General features: G+C 46.6%; 1 protein-coding gene across 1 annotated transcript in view; it reads right to left on the bottom strand.

Moving 5' to 3' along the window:
* Window positions 1-2,823: 2,823 nt before the first annotated feature.
* The window catches only part of NDUFA10 (NADH:ubiquinone oxidoreductase subunit A10), a 29,583-nt gene continuing 10,365 nt past the window's right edge, over window positions 2,824-22,041 (bottom strand). Inside the window, exons 8-10 of the mRNA XM_071418076.1 lie at window positions 19,217-19,302; window positions 13,367-13,475; window positions 2,824-3,282 (exon numbers count right to left, since the gene is read on the bottom strand). Of these exons, the coding sequence (XP_071274177.1) occupies window positions 3,214-3,282; window positions 13,367-13,475; window positions 19,217-19,302 (264 nt within the window). The 3' untranslated portion in view covers window positions 2,824-3,213. The remainder of the gene's footprint in view (window positions 3,283-13,366; window positions 13,476-19,216; window positions 19,303-22,041) is intronic.

Genomic DNA, 22,041 nt, shown 5'->3' with positions numbered 1-22,041 from the left:
CTTTGGCAGGAAAATGGGCTTAGGGCTGGGAACCAGAGCAAGATCCATGGCATCCTGCCACCCGTGGTGCCAGGTGTAAGAGCTCAGCAGGATCACAGGGAGTGACGTCATCAGATGGGATCAGCGTTGGCCGACATGGATGGGAGCTCCCAGGGGCAGGCACTCCCAAGGAGCTCTGGCCAGTATCACACAGTTATGGAATGGTTTGAGCTGGGAGGCACCTTAAAGCTCTATTCCAATCCCCCTGTCACGGGCAGGGACACCTTCCACTATCCCAGGTTCCTCCAAGCCCCATCCAACCTGGCCTTGGATACTTCCAGGGGCAGCCACTGCTGCTCTAGCATGTGGCAGGGCCTCCCCTCCCTCGTGATGTCTTCTCCTGTCACCCTCACATCAAATGCAAATCAACAGAAGGCCACCCCAAGGAGGAGAGTCCATCTTTTTCCTTCATCTCCAGACCTCCTTTTCCCCCAAGCCCTCCCTGAACACAGATGGCTTCTGGGGTTCTCCATCAACACTCAGCTCACACTAAACCTGCACAGACACATTTTTGGGAAGCAGCCCATCAGGTGATAGTGTGCCATCCCATCTCCCCTCTGCTTTGGTTGCTTCCACTCACTTCTGCACAACTAATTCATTTCGCTTTTGTGAACAGCACTGGGAGCCAGCTGGCATTTGTTGTGCACCTAAATTCCACTTGCTCAGCAGGCTCTTCCACAGAAGGGATTCATTCCAACCTTTGTCTGTGGTGGGGGCACAACAGAACTGAGGCAGCAGGGCTAATATTGAAACCTCACTGCTATTGCATTGCCCAGAGCAGCTGTGGCTGCCACAGCCCTGGAAGTGTTCCAGGCCAGGCCAGACAGAGCTTGGAGCTACCTGGGATAGTGGAAGGTGTCCCTACCCATGACAGGAGGTAGGACATGATGGGCTTTAATGTCCCTTCCAGCCCAATCCCCTTCTGTCATTTTGTAATTAAAACATCAGAGTTGCACTGTGAAGGAGGGAGAAGAAACTTTTGCTGGATCTCGTAACTGCAGCCCCGGGCTCGATGTCACTGCTGAGGAGCCAATTCCTGAGGGAGCAGCTCAGCCATGCACAGGTGTCTCCACAGCCTGGATGGTCCTAGCCTGCCCCAGCTGAGGGGGAAGCTGCTAACAGACATACTGGGATAGCACAGACAAGCACCACTCACTCATCCCCTCTCTCCTTTCTCCCCTCCTGTGCAAAGTGAAGCCAAGGGAGAGGTTGTTGCTGAACTGGAATGACCACAGGGAAAGCTGGTGGTTTTACCCATAAATGTGACCTTCCCCAGGGAATATGCCCTGGGAAAGCAGGCAGAGCCAAGCACAGGACAGGACAGGCAAGAGGCAAACCCCAGGCAATGGGAATTTGGGATAAGAGGACAGACTGCAGATGGTTTCACACATGCCCCTACACAGAAACATGGAGAGGACTTGAGCTGTATTATCTTCCCCACTCTAAGTAAGAACTGGAGATGGATTCATCCAACTGGCACAGCATAGCATCCAAAACCCAAATCTTTACAGCTGGTTTGCTAAGAGATTTTTCTTGAGGTGTTGGAGTGGGAAGGAGGGAAGAGAAAAACACAGAGGAGGGAAGAGAAAAGCTAGCACTCCTTCCTACAGCAAGGGGAGAGAAAGTTATTTCCTTCACAGATTTAGCTTATAAACAGTTTTAAAGCAGAGTTAAAGTCTGAATAACATTTTTAAAAGTGTGTTTGAGATGCATGTTGTCATACCACAGGGCTTGCCAGCACTGCTTTTCCTGACTGGAATTAAAGTCTCTTATGTCCAAAGCTCAGCCCTCTGTGCTGCTGGAGCGGGTGGGGAAGGCTACTAAAGCTGCTCTGCACCCCAGTCAGCCCCCCCAGCCTCCCCTGCTCTAGCCACAGCACAAAACACCTCTCCAGATCTGGCACTGGGCTGCACACAGTGCCAAGTGAATTCCAGCACCACCAGGATGGAGGACACGTGTACAAACAGAGCTGCACTCTCCAGAGGAATCCTCAAAGCACAGCAGGTGCTCCTCTCATCCCCACAGCCCTCAGAGCTGGGAGATGGTGCTCTGGGCAGGTGGGGGAGGCTCACACTGCTCAGGATCTCACTGCACTGCCTGGGAGTCCTGAAGGATTCAGGCATCCCTTCCCAGAGGACAGATGGATGAGACATAAAACACGGAAGCAAAGCACCAGAGGATCAGCAAAAAGAGCCCAGTTGTGTCCCACTGCTCCTGCATCCAGCACCTCAGCAGCCCCCAGGCTCTCATTAAGGGACTCTGCATACTGGTTTTGATACAGGAAGGGGCACAAGCAGGACTTGGCTGCTTAACTCCAAGGCACTGCCCTCAATTCTAGAATGCCTGGCAGCCCTTTTCCTCAGTGACTGAAGCAGTGAGCCCCGTGCTGGAAATGCAAAATTAACTGCAGCCTAAATCTGGACAGTGGTGCTTGAACCAATGCCAAGGGACCTCATTTCTGTGACTAGTACTAAATGAGTCATTTCTTTTAAAAAAACCCTTTCAACTTGGACTTTCAGGGACTTGCAAAAATAATAATTACACTTGTCTTTTATACCCAACAAACATTTCACTCTATAGTGGAATCAAAGCAAGAAGCTGTAAGTACAACTGCTGGCAATTATTTTGACTATTTTTTTTAGAATTTTAAGCAGAGATTTTTGCTGTATTAATTGAGATAACTTATTTCCATCTCTCACTGAACTTCTTATGCTTTGCTGAGGTCCAGTCAGTGCCTTTCAGAACACATTGTTGCTTCTAATGAACCTCACAGAACACCACACGTGACAGAATAAGAAATTAATTTTGTGAGAGCCAGGAGGGTACAGGTTTAATTTCTCTTGAATCAGCAGAACAACACCAATCCTGGATAATAATGTGCCACAGTCTTGAGGAAGAGAAAAATTCAGCTCTGATGTTGAGCCTGCCCCAGCTCACTTGGCTATCCCCCACACTGACTATCCAATATCCCTGAGGAACTCAGGGAAAAACAAACCAGAATAAAGTGGTTTTCCTTCAGGGAGTCTGCTCCCTTCTGCTGGGGACAGGAAATGATTTAAGCAGTGTTTCCTTGGTGCTCCACAAGTGAGGTGGAGCAGGTGCACTGAACGTGGTGGCTCCTCTTCCCTCAGGTCCTGTGGTCCATCCTGGCCAGGGCTCCAGCAGGAAAGGATTTCATTTCAGCCAGATCCACTTGTCCCCAACGTCAGCGTTGTAGCCTGGCCCATACTTGCGCCCAGGGAGCTAAAGAAAGCAGAAAGCTCAGTCAGAACTCTGGCCAGCCACTCCCCTCAAAGTTCTAAAGTGCCACATGGGATCTACAGAACATGAAATACTCTTTTTACATTGCAATGATCAAACTCACAGAAAAATCAGGCTCTCAGAAAAGACTGAGCTGTGCAGCTGAAGGAGGGACTGCAAAAACCACTGTACAAAAGCCACAATAGATGTATGAAAATGAGGCCAATGAGCTCAGCACCACATTCCACCTGGATTCATCCAGCCCCTCCCAGCCTGAGTGAGATGGCTCCCCAAACTGTATCATGGAGGAGAGGAACTGAATGTCATTCCAAAATAGGCACACACATTATTAAATATATGAAATACTTCATGCATGAGATACCGAGTTAATTACCACGTTAAATTAAACTGTTCAAATGAAACTGCAGATTTAGCCTTCAAGAGCTGAACTTATCTTCATTAAAGCAAAGACAGTATCTGCCTGCCTTCATCAGCAAAGTCAGGAACCACTTTTTGATGGAAAAACCCAAAGATTTTTGAAGCCTTTACCCAAATTTCAAGGACCCTGGGACCTAAGCAGCAGCCTGTGAGTCTCAGTGCTGAAGTAGTGCCCTTTGGAAGGTACTGACCATGACCTGGAATGCCAGAGATGGTGAGATCCTGGTTCCAAAAGCAGAATCCACCTCCAGGAACCAAAAAGAAATGGAACAGCACACCTCAGAGTTCCAATATTGGACCCAAGAAGCAAAGCACCAGAAAAACCCAATGAGTTTGGTGAGAAAGGCAGAAGCCAGCAAAGATGCTGTAATCAAACCCTTCCTTTAAAAATAAGCTATCTGCTGGCAGCCTCTCCAAGTAATTAAGCACAGATCATCTGCCCTGTCTCCAAACAAACACTGGTTTCACACAAGACCCCAGACTTGTCCTGAGGATTTTTCCTTTCCAAAAAAACATGTAAGAGGATCCTATCGGGGACAGCTGCCCCTGCAGAGAGAAGCAAGATGCACTCTTGATAAAATCTGTACTCAGGCCACAAAAATGAACTATTTAATAAAAGATGAAGCCTGTTGTTTTGAGGAAGGGGAACTGTGTTTATATTCACTCGAATGTCAAAAAACAAGACACTTCTTTCCCTAAAAATCAAGCTGACAGAAGACCTGACCTCCTCCACAAGACACTCCCCCACCCTGCCTTGTCACAAACCATTTGTGAGCAGTTTTTCTGAGCTTTTTCAATTAATGTCCTGTCTAAACATCTGCAGAAACCACACAGTCCTGTTGAGAGTTCCCCCCACTGAGCAAAGAGGAGATGGGAGATGAAAATAAATTATTACTACCTCTGCCCCATGGATTTCCAGCAGTGAGCCAGGGAGGACATGAGACCTCCTGTGACTAGCCTGTGACACAAAAACAGCTCTCCCTGGTCCTCTCCAGGCAGCACATAATTGGCCCTTTGATACTTGAAGAGATTCCCAGATAAGCAGATTATTAAAGCAACAGGAGATCTCTGGGAAAATACAGCAGTTTACAGTTTTGTTTCTGGGTACATCTGCCCTCTTTAAAAAGCTACAATATCAACCCCAACAGAATTCAAATTCATTGTCCAAAACAAATTCCCTGGGTGCCTTTGGTTAAAGACATGCAAGACATCAAAGCAAGCGTTGCAAGTATTCATCCATAACTCCATCACTCACAGTGGGCCTTGGCAAAGGCAGGAGAGTTTGGGGATTTGTTACAGCTAAGCTTTCAAAATAGCCAAAAAGAAAAAGGGAAGAGGCAAGTAAACAACTCCCATCTTACCTAGGAAGCAGGAGGATGGGAATTGATGCTCTGTGCACAAGTGACACAGGCCACTTTGCCAAAGTCTGCTCTTCAAATCCCACATTGTCCAGCTGTGACTGCAGTAAAGGAGCTGCACGGTTGGAACAGGGCAGGATTCTGCAGACAGGAGTGGCAGGAGCAGCAGGGAAGATGTGGGGATGCAGGGCAAGGAGGAAGATGTGCTGGTGCTCCAAAGTGCACCCAGCTGAAATTGCCAGGCTGCTCTTGGCCAGCACAAGGGCAGGGATGGAAATCAGGGAGCAGCCCTGAGGCTGCTGGGTTTGTCTAGGCTGGGCAGCCTGGCTGCAAGAGATGATGGAAAGGAGACAGGAAAAAGCTCAGTGGGACTTGCCAGCAGCTGAGCCAACAGAGAGGGACTGAATATTCACCTTCTCTTGCAGTACAAGCTCCCTGCAAGTGTCCCAGGCCAGGCTGGAGGTGGAAGGTGCCCCTGCCCATGGCAGGGGGCCTGAGATGAGATTTAAGGTCCCTTCCAACCCAACCCATTTTCCACAATTTGCTGATCACAGAGGTCCCACCAGGCAGCCCCAAGAGCTCCCCCACATCCCTGCAGCAGGAGGCAAGGCTGAGCTCCTGCCAGGTCACCAAGGAACAGATTTTTCCACTCCATGGAAACTGAGTGAGAATGAAGCCTTGGCCTGCTGCATTACACTCCACAGAGCCCAAAAGTTGGCAGTGAGGATTATTTCCAGAGGGATGGGATAAAATCCACCACATAAGAGCACAAAACTCCCTGAAATGAGCTGAACCCAAAGGTAGAGCCAGCTCAAAGGCATCAAACTGCTCAACTTTAAAAGAGCATTAGGAAAAGAGATGAAAACAAGACCCCCTCATCAGTTAAATTAAGAACCTGACACAGAAGTGCCTGTCAAAACCATAAACATGATGAAAAGCCCTATAAAGTAGCAGAGGCTGTGGAAGAGCAGCAAGCAGCTCCAGCCAGCTGCTTGCTCCAGACCATTCCACAGCAGGCACGTGCAGGTAGAGCTCTGGAGGGCTCTAACCACCTGGAAACGCTGTTGAGGAGGAGCCTGCCTTGTTTTCCAGCCTTTGGGGAACAAAGAGAATTCCCATTATTGCCTGCTATTCCTGCACTGCTCTGTGCTGATGGCTGGGCTCCACAGCTCCAGGAGCTCTATAAATAGCCTGCTTGGAGCAGCACTGATCAAAGAGCACTTAAAAGCAGAGTCATTGCTCTGGGAGCAGGGCTCATTCATCAATATCCCGAGGCTGTTTAGAACAGCCACAATAACAGCCCCTGCCATCCCTGCTGGGAGCAGATTCCTGCTTCCTACAGGAGAAATCCTCCCTTCCAAAGGGCTGACAGTGCTGTAGGCACGCAGCTAAAATCTGAGAGAATCTGAGAACATGGGGCTGCAGATATTGGCTGGATTCTAGGAGGGTTTGGTTCCTGAGTGACAACAGGAAACAGCCTCAAAATAAATCAGGGGACATTGAAATCAGGTATTAGGGAAAAAATTCTTCATGGAAAGGGCTGTGACCCTTGGCACAGGCTGCCCAGGAGTCCCCATCCCTAGAGGGATTCAAAAGCCCTGTGGATGTGGCACCTGGGGACATGGGCTGGTGGTGGCCTTGGCACTGCTGGGTTTAAGTTGGACTCAATGATCTCTGGACCACTGATCCTGTGCCCCAGAGCAGCAGTTAAAGCAAGGAAGGGGAACAATTTCCCCTCCAAACACACATCTGAGGTGTGCATGGCTTGGTTCACAAAGGCCTGGCTCAGATGTTTGTTACAGCCTCACTCCTGCCATCCCTTACTTAAATAAAACCCTCAATGCTGTTAACATCCATCACAGCCCAAAAAACAAGAGCACCCAAAAGTTTTTCCGAATTGAGGCTAAAACAATTCCAGTTTGCTGGAACTGTTCAATGACTGCTGTCCTGCCCTTCATTCATTCACTAAAAAAAACCAGACAATAAAAATCCTTTGGAAAGAGAAGTGCCCATAAGAGGATCAGTTATCCACTAGAGAGTGCAGGGAAAAGCCAAGGAAATAATCCAAGCCACACAGCACAGTTAAACACCTCAAACTGACTCTACTTCACAGTGTAAGATCCATGGAGATGCTACCCCTCTATTAAATTATATTCCAATTAATTTTAATTTAATAGAGATCTACCCTGGGGATCACACCCCTCCACAGGTATGGGATTAAGAGGGGTTTGGGAAAGGGAGATGTGCTCCCACATCAAAAAGTGTTTCCTTTCACAGGGACAGACTATCAAGTTGAAAATGGATTATTTAATCCAGTGAGATTTGACTGTCCTTTTGATTCACAGAGGCACCCAGTGCATGGGACAGCAGGGGCCATCACCTAAAATAAAACAGACACAACCACCAAACCCAAGATTTGAGACAAGGTCTGTCAGGCTCCTTCCCTACTGTTTCTGGGATAGATATCCCTGCCAAATGTCCATGATACTTTTCAGGGCAAGCAGGGTGGAAAAGCTGCCTGTTGCTAAAGAGGGGATGCTCTCACACTCTCTCTATATGGACAGGATTGGTGAGAGCAGAGGACAAGTGGGAAGGTGGGAAGTGGAGCAGATCCAGGTATCCTGGAGCAACAGCTCTGTCATTCCCAGGTTTTTGTTATTCCTCAGGTTCTTTTGGTCTTACTGATACCTAGCTAGGCAACATTTTGTTACTTTAGAAAGGGCTAAAACTATTTCTGCAGAGATAAAACAGAAAAAACAACAACCCTTAAATGAAGCCTCTTCTAATTTATTGTGTGTCTGTTTTCCTTCCTTCCTGGATTCAAGAGCAGATAGGACTGGGCATTACAGCTGTCAAACACCTCCTTTAAAACTGAATTAGGAAAGGAGATCTTGATCCTAAAAAGAATGAAAGCTTCATCAAGCCAAGAAAAAAAAATGGCAGGAGAGAGAAAACAGAAGGTTCTATCAAAGGCAGCAGCTATGGCAACGATCGCAAACATGGAGAAGGAAAGATATCCTAAGCTCCCTGCTCCTGCAAAGGCAAGAGTTGATCCTGTTGTTGACCTGGATTCTGGCTTTCTGAAGCTCAAGCATTCCTTTTGTAGCTCTTCCAGGAGATTTTTATGTTAAGGGGTCCCTGCACCCTCAGCAGAGATGGGGAGCTAAGGGCCCTGTGCTTGCCAGGGGCCACCCTCAGCCCCACAGCTGCCAAGAAGGGTCAGAGCAGCTCCTGGGCCCCTCAAGCCTGGAGAGCCTTCCCTTAACAGCCTCCCTCTGGGGCTGGCTGTGATTTCCCACTGCAAACACAAGCTCTTCCAGCACTCCCAGTGCTGGGTTGTGGGACAGAGCTGACTCATGCTGCAGGCTCACCTTCCACCACTCAAAGCTACTGCCCTGCAACCCCTCCAGCCCGGAGGCATGGCAGACATTGGAATGGAAAAGAATGATGAAAAGCCTGGGAGAAGAGTGTGGGATTCTCCTCCCCTCTTCCCTGCTTGCTGCTACCCAGGACTGCAGGGCCCTGCCAGCCACACATTCCCAAGCCCTGGGGCAGGAGGGAGGAGGATAAGGAGCAGGGCACAAAGAGGAAGCAAGGCAAGGCAGCTGAGCTGTGCAGCTGCTGTGGAAGGAGCTGGACTGCACCTCCCAGCAGCAGCCAGGACTTTGATCTGCTCGAGCTCTCCTTGCCTCATATGCTCAGCATCCCTATATTCCAAAAGCAGCCTTCCACCAAGGAAAACAGGGAGGGAATTAAACTGAGGGAATTAAAATGAGAGCCTTGTCTTACCTTTCCATGGCACAGGACAAGGAGGAATCACCTCACACTGCCATAGGGCAGGGTTAGATGGGACATTGGGAAGAAATCCTCCCCTGGCAGGGTGGGCAGGCCCTGGCACAGGGTGCCCAGAGCAGCTGTGGCTGCCCCTGGATCCCTGTCCAAGGCCAGGTTGGACAATGGGGCTTGGAGCAACCTGGGATAGTGGAAGTTGTCCCTGCTCATGGCAGGGGGTGGGAATGAGATGAGTTTTAAGGTCCCTTTCAACTCAAAGCATTCTGTGGTTCTTTGATTCTCCAAATTCCAGCAAACAGCTGCACTTTTATGTACACAGAAAAGCACACGCACGTCAGAGCCACCGTTTTCCCCACTCCAGGAGATGCAGCAGGAGTGTGAAGTACATCAGCACATTATTTAAGTACACTGATTCCATTAAACAGAGCCATTTGTTTTCATCTCCACTGCAAACACATCTGCCTAAGTGCTCCAGCTCTCCAGCTCCACAGGGCGCACACACAGAGTTTGGAGCATTATCCCTGGGGATTGTGTGCACTTGGAAGAAAGGCAGAGAGATACAGCAGTTGTTAAGGGAATAAAAAAAGGGTAGTCAAGCCTTTACTAGTCTGACAGTTCCTAAAATAATGTTGCTTCCCTGAAGAATGAACGTGCTTATCTCTGATCTACAGAACCTGACTGAAAGGTTGCTTTTCCCTTGCCAGAAGAGCATCCTTAGAAGTTTCTGAATGCCTGAGCAGAGCTGCTGGACCCTACCAGAGGACTTCATGGTATAAGAAGGCTGCAGAAAGCCACCTCCTCACACATGAAAAGAGCCCTTACAGAAGAAATTTAGAGGATATACATTTAAAAAAGCGAGTTTTGAGTATTTGGAACTGTATGTGGCCACCTCATTATTTTGTGGAAAAGCACACATACTAAAATCTTGAACTCTGATGAGTGTTCCTTCCTCCTCCTTCTTCGTTGCTTCTAATGAATATTTTGAACAAAACCCAGCTTCTACCTGGAATTTGTAACTCCCTGAAAACCACCATTATTAGGCAGCATGAATTGTGTGCATGGAGCTCTGAAAAGCACAGCAGTTTGCTGCCTATTGGAGAGATCAAGGATTTAGGAGTAGTTACAGGGGGAAAAATCCCCTATGCAAATCATTCTATTTATGTGGTAAACATCATTACACCAACTTTAAAAGCACACATTTCCCACAAGGAAAAGTTAAACTTCTGTAATTATCCCATAATTAAGCCTTTACTCACAAGTCAGCCTAAACTTTTACTTACAAGTGAGCCTAAACCCTTTATCTTCAAATGCCAAAGCAGCACAGCTGTGACCATTCCTGCACAGCCATGGGCAAGGCAGGGGCCAGTGATTCCCTCTTTATAGACCAAACAATCTCCCAGCCCAAATCTGTGAGTCTGGAAGCTCATCTGCTCTCTGTGCCTGTGCTGGCTGGGGTTGGCCTCTTGCTCCATCACCTCTGCACAGGAGCCTTGCCTGAGAAAAAAAAAATTCAACCCTTCATTTGCTAAACAAAGTTGGAAGGTAAAAAAAAAAAAAACAAAAACCAAAAAACCCAGATCTTCAAAGTTTCAGCACAAAGCATGCAATCCTCAGAACATAAAACAGCAGGTGGGGCTGGCTTTGTGCTTCCCCTTCCAGTAGCTGATGGAAAACAGGAAAACTCAGCATCTTTTGCATTGTACACCATCCCTGTACACCCCCCACATCACTGAAGGATTACAAGTATCCAAGCACTTAGGAGAGAGAAAATGAGTATGAAAGTAGCCTAAATTTAACAGAATACTTCCTGAAACAAGCAACTCCTCCTGATTCCAAAGGATATTATCACTTTCCACAGCACTTTCCTGAATCAGGGCCTACAAACAAGGCTGCAGAAGGGAGATTATATTTTGGCAATGCTTTTTTTTGCTCAGCTTCAGCTGTCAACTAACTGGCATGGAGCAGAGCCATCCAAGAGCACAGCTTTCCTTCCCAGGTACCCATATTCCCACTCCCAAGCATCCTTTTGCTACATCTGCAAGGCAAGTCAAAAAATTTCTCCTGGCAGCCAGTTACTGGATGAGCCAGGACATTCTCAGTTTCCTGGCAGCACAAAGAGCATGTGCTGCTGTACAGCCAGAGGAAAAAAGGCTTTCAGAAGTCTCACCCCAGGCTCTCAGCACACAGCACCGAGGTCACATCTAGCTGTGTGTCAGGCAGCCTCAGTAATTCCCAGCTCCACTGCAAAGGGACATGGCAGCCCAAAAAAAGCCCTCTCATCTCAGGGAAGAAAGGCACAGGCAGTGCAGATGGATGCTGTGAGCTAGAGACGAGTCATGCAGCAGATCCTGCTCAAATCTGTGCTGCACAGCACAGGCAGCTCCTGGAGGGAAGGGCTCCAACAATCCTGAGCCTGAGCTTGAAGTTTTGGATTTAAGAATGTGACAGCAAGGAGGAGGAAATTCTGAGAGCAATTTCTCAGCTGGACCAGGGAGTTTTCAAATCCATTAGATAACCTCAGATGTTTTCTGCTACTTTAACCTTTAGCTTTAGCCCCTTTTACAAGCTAGAAAGGTCACATCTCAAATGAGGCAGAACAGTGTGAACCCAGGAGCCTCTCCACTACACAGCCAGCCGAGGAGGAACAAATTACTGGAATATTCTGTCCATTCCAGAAGAAAACATTGGTGGATCAGTTTCCAAACAAGTCCATCAATCTGTAGCTTACATTTTAATCTCAGTAAGAGACTGTATACTACCAGGAAAAGAAAAATGATAGGGTTTGGATTATGCAAATCATGGCTTCTAACAATTTATATTGTATATTCCTCCCTTTGTCTTCAGGACTGCTTGGAAAATAATAAGATGCAGTGGCAGAGATGATTCCAACCCAACTGGAAAACAGAGGCTCACCTGGAACTCTGGCCACTCAGCATTAATTACCATCAGCTCCACAACTTCTCCAAGGAGCTTCTCCAATACCTGGGCCTTAGGCAAGGGAGAGGACCCCATGCCAGGGAAGCACAGAGCAGCACGAGGGCAGAGCTCCGGGGGGATTGGACGCTGCTGTCTCCAGAAGCAGCAAGGCAGGAGCTAATTAAAACCCTGTGTGGGAGCCTGCATGAGGTGTATGAGAGCACTGGGCACAACAGGCTTTGGATGTGTGCCCACGTGCAGAAACACTCTATTTAAAGCAACAGCACTTTAGGGAAGCGAGGCAGCATTCATTCCTCCTCTGAAAAAACACCCCCTCCCTCAGCATTCGATAAGGACTCGCCATGGGTTTCCAATTTTCTTGTTTGACTTAAGGGAGTCTTTTTAAGATTTCAGAGGCCACAGACTCATCAGGGCACAAGAAACAGAAACAAATGTAAACCATTTATCCTTTAGTCCACATTTAAAGATGAAAAAAACCAAATTTAAAAAAAATCAGCTTATGAAACAAACTATTTGCTTCATTATTCCCCTCGGGGGGAAGCTAGACTTCAAAAAAGGTGGGGATTTGGGCAAAATGCACAAGTTCCCAGGAGCAATGGGCAGGAGGGTGGCAGGCAGGGTGTCCCCAGCAGTGAGGAGCCCCCTGGCCACTACCTACCTCTAGACAACAGATAATGTAATGGTTGCTGGACATAATTATTTTATCATTTATTAGGAACTAATATTTAAATCCCATTTTACGCATTCATTTTTTTTGTCTTGCCTTTTTTTAAATTAAATAATTAAACCATATATCCCTACAATATCCAAATCATTTATCATCAATACACTTTCAATTAACCTTCCTCTATATTTCCTAGTGCCAAAACCAATAACCAACTGTCATCATCACTCCATAACCAACCCCTAAACAAACACAGAATTAACCCCAGAACTAACCCCCCCCAAAAAAAAAAACAAACAAAAATACAAACCATGATCATAAATCATCAACCAATCATCCACCAAATTTTACATTCTTGTAGCTTATAAAAAGCATGACACTGCTGTCCCCAGCAGTGACGAGCCCCCTGGCCGTGTCCCCAGCGGTGAGGAGCCCCCTGGCCGTGTCCCCAGCTGTGTCCCCAGCAGTGAGGAGCCCCCTGGCCGTGTCCCCAGCGGTGAGGAGCCCCCTGGCCGTGTCCCCAGCAGTGAGGAGCCCCCTGGCCGTGTCCCCAGCTGTGTCCCCAGCAGTCAGGAGCCCCCTGGCCGTGTCCCCAGCGGTGTCCCCAGCAGTCAGGAGCCCCCTGGCCGTGTCCCCAGCGGTGTCCCCAGCAGTCAGGAGCCCCCTGGCCGTGTCCCCAGCGGTGTCCCCAGCAGTCAGGAGCCCCCTGGCCGTGTCCCCAGCGGTGTCCCCAGCAGTCAGGAGCCCCCTGGCCGTGTCCCCAGCTGTGTCCCCAGCAGTGAGGAGCCCCCTGGCTGTTTCCCCAGCTGTGTCCCCAGCAGTGAGGAGCCCCCTGACCCTGTCCCCAGCAGTGAGGAGCCCCCTGGCCGTGTCCCCAGGTGTCCCCAGCAGCACTCACCGCCCGGTACTCGTAGTAGATCCTGTCGTACTCGGTGCCGCCGATGGTGATCTCGGGGACGAAGCGCGGGATGGACACGGAATCCATCACTGCAGCCTTGTCCTGCACGCTGAGGGGAACAGGAGCACTCAGGTCACACCCTGCCCCAGCAACAGCCAAATGTTGTACCCAGAGAAGCTGTGGCTGCCCCATCACTGGAAATATTCCAGGCCAAGCTGGATGGAGCAACCTGATCCAGTGGAAGGTGTCCCTGCCCATGGCACGGGGTGGACTGCCAGGGCTTTAAGGACTCTGCCAACCCAAACCATTCTAGGATTCATTATCTTCATCCATGATTAAAGAGCTACTTTTGTGTTAAATAAAGCTTCCAAAGATTTGGGCTGTTTTCCAAACATTTATCCTTCTCCTTACAAATCTATCATGTATTGCCCCTCATCCCTGCCTCCAGTTTGCTCCTGCTCCAACTTCCTGCTTCTCCATTTCCCCTCCCAGGTTCATCCTCCTTGGAGATGCTCCATCATTCCTGGGGCCCTTCTCCATGAATCCTCTCTGACTTTTTTGCTTTCTATAAAAGCAGTGTAAAACCCAGTGGTTTTACTGAATGCCACACACTACCCTGCTAAATTCCCATCCTAAATGGACCAGTACTGAGACAGTGAGAGGGTCTGGAAGGGGGCAGTGCCTCCAGCATCCTGCCTTGGAATACCTGGAGGAAGCTGCAGCAGCTCCAGTGATGGATCTTAGAATCCACCACTTTGCACAGCACCAGCACTTCAGATATCCCAAATTTAAAATGCTTGAGAAACTGCTAGAAAGCCTCCTGCTGCCTGTGGTTATCCACAGGCCAACAGTGCCACCTGCACGTGGCTGGCAAAAACACATCCCTTCCCAGTCAGCACTGACCAAACCCTAAATCCAACACCAGAAACTCTGCAAATTGGGTTGTTTTCAGTGAATTACATTTCTCAGCAAATGCTGACATGCACATCAAGCACATGCCCTGAGCAAAGCAAAGTTCATCGTCTTTGAGCAATAATTTTTACCCCCAAATCATAAATTTTGGGACCTTTCCTCCCAGCAGTGAAGAGTTCCAGCAAGTGAACTGGTTTGCTAACATACCCTGATATTCACTCTGTAAACTGTCCCAGTACAGACAGATTTGTAAGGAAATACAAAAACCCAGTGGAAGTTCAGATGGGAGAAGGTGAGGATAAATGCCCCCTTTCCAAGATCAGGATCAACACCAAAGATGCTTCCTATAAAGTTCAACATTTAACTTCAACAACATTAAATGTGTATTTCACATGCTGAGAGGCACAAAAGGGAGTCCAGGCAGAGATAAAGCATAACATCACACACAGAGATAAGGTTTTGTGCTCATCAACTCTGCAGTGAATCCACTCCTTCCCAGATCTCAGCCAAGTGGCCATTTGGAAAGGACAATTCCCAGGCACAATTAATTTTAGTTAAGGGCCAAATGACAAACTTGCTGCTCCCAAAATTTCTTTGCACAAGAAAATAATGAAAGCTATTGATGGCTTCTCCATGTTCTCTGCACCTTCAGAAATAATTTGGAATACTAAGCAAAAGCACACCCAAAGACACCTGCCACAACAATGTCTAACCACAAAACCACAGCCACTTGCCAGGACTAATTCCCTGCTCAGCAGGAAGCACTTACAGACACCTTTTATGTTTCTTTCATTTTCTTTCTCTCCCCCAGCAGAAAATAATCACTATTTGTTCTTTTCTGACCCTTTACAAGACTTTCCTGAAGGAGCTCTCAGCATGCAGCACCTTGCCAAAGATGCAAGGTGGGGTAAGGGAAGGAAACTGGTTAGAAAAAATAAATAAACCAGGCAACCCAACAAAAACCACCTGAGTTTGCATAGCCTGGGCTGTGATTTCTCAACACCTCATGTTGGCATAGTCACAAAAACTCAAGTGACAAGAGAGACCTAAAAGCATTCACTGGCCTAAAAGCCAACACCACTAAACCATTCCAGTTAAGTTCTATGTTGATAGAGGAAATTAACATTCCTCCTTCTGCCAAAGGGACTCCAATTGCCTCATTTAGGCAGGCAGAACAGATATGGCATGGCCAAGGTGAGGCACAGCCACTCCCCTGGTGAGCAAACACTCAACATCAACATCAAGAACAAAAAGAAAAAACTTCCAAAAAAAAGGTCTGTAAGAAAAGGGGAGAAGGTGCAACAACAGCTCTTCAAATCTAGAAAAGCCACTGCAAAGAAGAAATCACAAAAGAAGTGTTTTAACTGCAGCAAAAAGATGGGGTGGACAGGGCTTGGAGCCACCTGGGATAGTGGAAGGTGTCCCTGCCCATGGCAGGGGGAGGGATGAGATGGGCTTCAAGGCTCCTTTCAACCCAAACCATTCTGGGATTTTATGGTGAAGAGAGAATCAAGGTGCTCAAGAAAATAGCTTCGAGCACCAGAAGTTCCACCATTAAAAGTTCATGAGACTTTTGGAGTCTCCATGACAGAAGTTTCAAAGCCAGGTCCAACACGTCTCTTGGCAGCCCCTCTAGTCCTGCTGTTTGCAATCAGCCATTTAAACAGGGCCACTTCTTCCCTCTGCCAGGCAAAGCCTCACTGGGGAGCAGAGCTGCCAGCTTCTGAAGGAGCTGCAGGGACAGATCAGGTTTAGTTGTCTGAGGCAACAAGCACAGCAAGTTCCCCCCATGAGCTGATCAGAAACACAGGCAAGGCCACCCAGCCTGCAGCTCCTCCTCCCAAATGTATTTATTCTGCAATATGTGCAGACAGACAAATGTCACTGGGAAGGGCCCAGATAAAAAACATGCCTGAGACACTGCAGTGGCAGCAGAGGAGCTCCCTGAGACATTTAAAAAGCCAGAATGGTTTCTGTAGGACTAAGCAGCTGGAGAGGAAGGGAAGATGTGAAGAACATCCTCTGGAACACACCTCCAGCTCCATAGCCAGAAATGCAACCCTTTTCAACCTCTTCCCAAGATCCCATAGCCAGGCTGTGAGGGCAAGGGAGAGCAGTAAGGGCAGGCAGGGAGAGAAAAGAGATCATTATGGCACTGATTGCCCATGGGCTGGGCTCACCGCTTTGATTAGCTGCATTTATCACTCAGGGGCCCTGCTGGGGTTTCCATGCATTATACCCTATACACGTGCAATAAAAAGTTCTCCTCAGCCCTGCTCACCCATCCCTGTCCCCCAGACACACTGGTACAAGCTGAGGCTGGAAGAGAACAGCAGGGCTGACAGCCCCAGCAGCTGGCAGGTCAGCAAAGGAAGCAACTGCAGATGGAAAACCAAGCAGGGCAGAACTTGGGTTAGGTATTAGGGGAATGTCACAGACACATTTTATGAAAAATCCTTTCCTTAGGATTTTTTTTTCTCCTGAGAAGCTGAGAGGCCTCAGGAACAAAATGTAAACAATGATTATCTGCTGCTGTGGAATGCAACAGGTGCATCTGTGATTGGTCCATGTTGGATGTTTCTAATTAATGGCCAATCACAGTGAGCTGGCTTGGACTCTCTGTCCAAGACACAAGCTTTTGTTATTCTTTCTTTTTCTATTCTTAGCTAGCCTTCTGATGAAATCCTTTTATATTATACTTATTTAAAATAATAAATATAATTTATATTATAATATAAATAAATATAAAGAATATAAAAATATAAATAAATAATAAATAATATAATTTATTTCTAAATCCTTTTATATTATGTTTATTTATATTATATTCTGATGAAATCCCTTTATACTATTCTTTTAGTATAGTTTTACTATAATATATATTATAAAATAATAAATCAGCCTTCTGAAACACGGAGTCAACATTCTCATCTCTTCCCTCATCCCAAGACCCCTGTGAACACTGTCACAGGGGAAATTTCCTCACTGGAAGGGTGGTCAGGCATTGCAACAGGCAGTGATGGAATCACTGTCCTTGGAAGCGTTCCAGAGCTGTGTGGGTGTGGCACTTGGGGACATGGGCTCGGCAGTGCTGGGAGAAAGGTGAACTCCATCATCTCAGAGGGCTTTTCCAACCTAAACGATCTGAAGTGGCTGCTGGAGCTGGCCAGGAACACCCAGGAGAGGGCAGCATGTGCCTGGGCACCGGGAGCCTGCAGGAAAAGCCCTTTCCAAAGGAGCAATGCACATGGGTTTGGGATACCTGCCCATCTGTGGGGACCACACCAGGAGCCTGCAGGAAAAGCCCTTTCCAAAGGAGCAATGCACATGGGCTCGGGATACCTGCCCATCTGAGGGCATCACAGGCTCCCTGGGCATTGGAAAAAGAGAGAAAAGCATCACCTTTAGGGCTCATGGACCCACACCCAGGCTGGGCATTGAATCCCGCACAGCTGGCCTGCAGCAGGCTCCCTGCCCCTCTGGGGTTACCATGGGGGAAGAGCAGGTCCAAACACACATTTGTACTAAGAGGCTCTTCCCAGGCTGCCCGAGACACTGCCCAGGATTCCCTTACTCTGCTGAGCAAAGCATGAGCTCAAAATTGGCACAGGATGTGTTGTCACCCCTTTATCCATGCTCTGGCAGCCCAGCACAAAAAAAGATCCAAAAGCAAACTGCAGGAGCTGGGATCAATGCTCAGTGTAGGTCCCCTCCACACAGGATATTTTATGAGTCTGTGGTTTAAATAAGCAGTTTATTGCATTCTGGGATCTTCAAACAACCCCCACGTCTTTGCCAAAAGAATAAATAATTTCTTATTACCTACAGTGACAAGAGCCTTGGGCAGGAGACTCACCCCCCCCCTCCAAGGTTCAATGAAAAATTGAGTCTTTAAAGCAGTTTATTCCCTTCTAAAACTGTGAAATAGAATTTTCACACAATATCTTAACACACTGCTCTAATTGTAAGGTTTCCTTCAACTCCCTCCTACTCATCACAATTAATAATTCTTTCCTAATACCTGCAGTAGAAGTGTACTGTAGTAGAAGCTACAGGAAAACAAGCAACTTATTTCTTCTTTCAAAGGAAGTCTGATTGTGATCATTGTCTAGGGCCTAAGTCACCAGATGTTATCCTCCAATTACTACAAAGAAACCTCATCTTTGACACATAAAATGCACCCCAATCATGACTTGTTCTTCTCAGACACCACCCAGCACTGCTCTTCTGCAATCTATCTTCACTCCTTGATTAAAAAACCATACAATAGGAGCATGATATCTATTTTAAGGAGTTATTTAAAGTAACAGCACAGAAAAGTAAAATGCAAGAAATATCACAATTCTGCAAAAACGTTTAACTTGCTTCTCTGATGCCTGTCACAACGACACAAATTTAAGGGCACATATTCAATTTAAAAATCTGTGTTTCTATTAACCTGTGAGATGACCAGGAAATAATGAAAATAATATAACTCTTACATTTTGTTTTAAAAATGTAACTCTACTGAAATTTCCACCTGCACATTCAATATGAAGATGAAGTTGCGGCAAAATGGAGAGCCTGTCTCACTTCTGGCATTAACAAACAGCCTTGCAAGTGCAGCTATATTGTTTATATACATCTTTGTATTTTATATAAACAAATTCAACATGATGCATTTGCAAAGAATTATTAAAATCAAATTAAATTCTATTCCAACAAGTTATTTTCCAGTGTCTGAGTCTGATCTCTTCCAACTGGGCAGACAAGGATCTTTGACAAAAACCACTCTTAAACTTGCCTGGAGCCTCTTGTCTCAACAGCCAGCAGCAAAAATGCTACAGCATGATCCAGTGCAAGCACCAATATTACCAAATATAACCCCACTTTTAAAAGTGGCTTTGACCATTTTCCCTGGGATTTGATAGCTCAGTGTCTGGATGACATCACACTTACAAAAGTCTCAAGTGATGGAAAGAAACATCATCTTGCTCCTCCCATGGCCCCTTGTCAAACTTCAGGTACTCGATGTCTTCAATTACCTGGAATCAGAAAAGAAAGCTCACTAAGGGGTGGGAAAAAAAAATCAATGAAATACTCAAAACAGGTTATGAAACAAATGAGAAAGGCCTCACTGCTGAAGCTGTGGTAACAAGGAAAATGTCTAGAGATAACATGATCATCTCCCAGTTCTACTCCTGGAGGCTGCAGCCCTGCCAGGAGCACTGGGCACATACGTGGGGATCTCCTGACATCCTGTGCTTTCAGCTCTGGATGGCAGGGAATCAACTGGCTCACAGGTGCCTTGCTGCCAAATTCCTACCAGATCCAAGCCATCCTTCCTTAACCTGCCACCGGGGCTGAAAAGCCAAGAAGGTACAACCTCACCCCTGAGGGAGAATGAGGAGGAAATGGAGGTAAGTCTAAATTGAACTCCTTTTTGCTACAAAAATAAAGTTTGGTCAGTTTTATTCCCAGAGAGGCTCAGTAACACATTCTCTGAGGCAGGGGAGCAGTGTGGCATCTACCTCAGTGCTGTGTGGTTCACAGCACAGAAACAAAGGCACATTTCAGGCTGGAAAACTCAGGAGCTGCAGAGAGGAGTCCAAGGGCTCAGGATTTCAGCCACCAGGACCCAGCCATGCATGAAAGGAAAGGTAACACTCACAGCTCAGAACCCTTCAAATAAGTAATGCCAGCTCAGCAAATCATTCCTTCAGCATCCCCAAACTTATCAATCCTTGGTTTGAGCTTCACTTACAGCCTGGCTCCACTTGGAAACAGATCTTTGCTGCTCCATGAGGTAATTGCTTATCACACCTGGCTGCCTGGAGCTGAGGGAAAGCTCAGCCCTAGTGTCAGGAAGATGCACTTCAGGTGCCTGATGAGGTGGAGACAGTACCTTGGAGCAACCTGGGAAGGAGTGGATTGTTACAGCTCCAAACATCCCTTTCCAGAGACCTTTTCCACGGGGAAAGGGTAAAGCTGAGGTTGTGACCAAATTCCTCATGGCACACTGTCAACCCATTGACAGGTGAGCACATGTCACAATGAAGTGACAGAATGAGAAACAAAAAATCCTTGAGTTCTTTACATTAAATGCACTGCAATTATTCCCTGCCAACACTAAATCCCAGCTATTACCACTTCAAAAACGATAACCAAGTGCTATTACAAAGTAGCTTTGACTATAAAGACCCACTCTTACCAGAATTTTCATGGTAAGAAATAATTATTTGGACATGAGTGAATAAACACTTCTGAGGCACAAACTGCTGCAACATAACTCCAAGATAAGAGGACAAGAGGTGTAAGTTAAGTTTCTTCAAACAGCCATTATTTCTTTGAATTATTTAATTGACAAGCTGAACAAAAGCAATTCCTTCTCCACTCCACAGCAAGGCTTTGGAAACTCTGAACCTGGTAACAGCACTAATCAGAGTTGCTACAATGGGCTCACAATATGCTACAGGGGGAAAGGAATCTGTATTCAAATTAGTTTTGCTCACTGTTACCATCACATCAGAAAATCTCTCTCCCTCCCAGCAGCTCCTTAACAATGGCATCAGTTTCCCAACCAGGACAGAAGAACAAATTCTTAATTTATAAGGAATGCCCTGTCACCCCCTCAGGAATTATCAGCAAATATTCAAGGCTTTAAAAGAAATTAAACATACAGCTAACTTTGTATTCCCAGTTTTACCCTCAAGCTAAACAAGTGTGAAACATGCTAATGAAGCTCATTTCAGCACTCATTACCCCTTCAGCCACCAAAACCAAAGTTAATTACAACAGGAAACCCCAACTGACCTTTTTAGGACACTTAAAAAGTCGTTTCCAAGCTGTGTATGTGTGCTCTGAGCAAACCAAAAGTTATTAAACTATGAGGCCATAAAAAAAAATTCAGCTCCCAAATCTCTAAGCAGATTGGAGTGGGCTAATGAACACTGCTCTCTGTCAACCTGTGTAAACACACACCTTACAAGCCAAAGCCCTCCTGCCAGCCCTTATTTCCAAATTTCTTCTGTGTCATCCCAAAGGGAAACTGAATCTGAACAGAAAAAGGGGAAAAAGCAACTGAATTTTTCCAAGTATCAGTATCTACCACCAACACCCAACAATGACAATGACAACATGATGGGCTGGATAATCTTACAGGGTCTTTTCCAACCTCAATCATTCTGTGGCATTATACTTTAACTTCCAAATAATAATCCTTCCCCTATCCAGATTTGTCCAAGCAAATTAAGGATCCACTGGTGCATCTGATGAGCCTATTTAGAGCAATGACAAGATTGCTGAGCTCAGAAGAGTCGCTCCTTGAACAATAAGAGCTTTAACTGACTTTAAACCCTGATTGAAAGGATTAAAATCAAATCTCTAGCAATGGGGTTTACTACAAAAACAATCTGAGGAGGAAACAACCTGCTTTATTCTGACCACTTGGAGATGTGTCCAGAGAGAAAGACAGGGAAAAAACAGGCATTTAACCCCCATCCCAACTTTCCTTTAATTCACCAAGTACCCATCTTGAAACACCACAGCTCTCAACTCCTGTCCTTGCTTCTATGTTGTTATCCAGAAAAAAAACAAATTAATTGCTCTAGATTCTCTATATTCACATCACAACCTCAGCTTTTTTGTTCATTTCAGCCTGATTTTTTGTGCATTTTTTCTATTTATTATCTGCTGTCACACTGAAGCCACCAGCCCTTTTTTAGGGGTATAAACCCACACTGTCCCATAGGTCTACTGGTTATTAATGATAACCTTTATTATCA

This window comes from Agelaius tricolor, unplaced genomic scaffold (genome assembly GCF_023055355.1).
Source record: "Agelaius tricolor isolate 1412-34295 unplaced genomic scaffold, bAgeTri1.0.p SCAF_75, whole genome shotgun sequence".
NCBI lineage: Eukaryota > Metazoa > Chordata > Aves > Passeriformes > Icteridae > Agelaius > Agelaius tricolor.
This window is presented reverse-complemented; position numbering and strand designations above follow the sequence as displayed.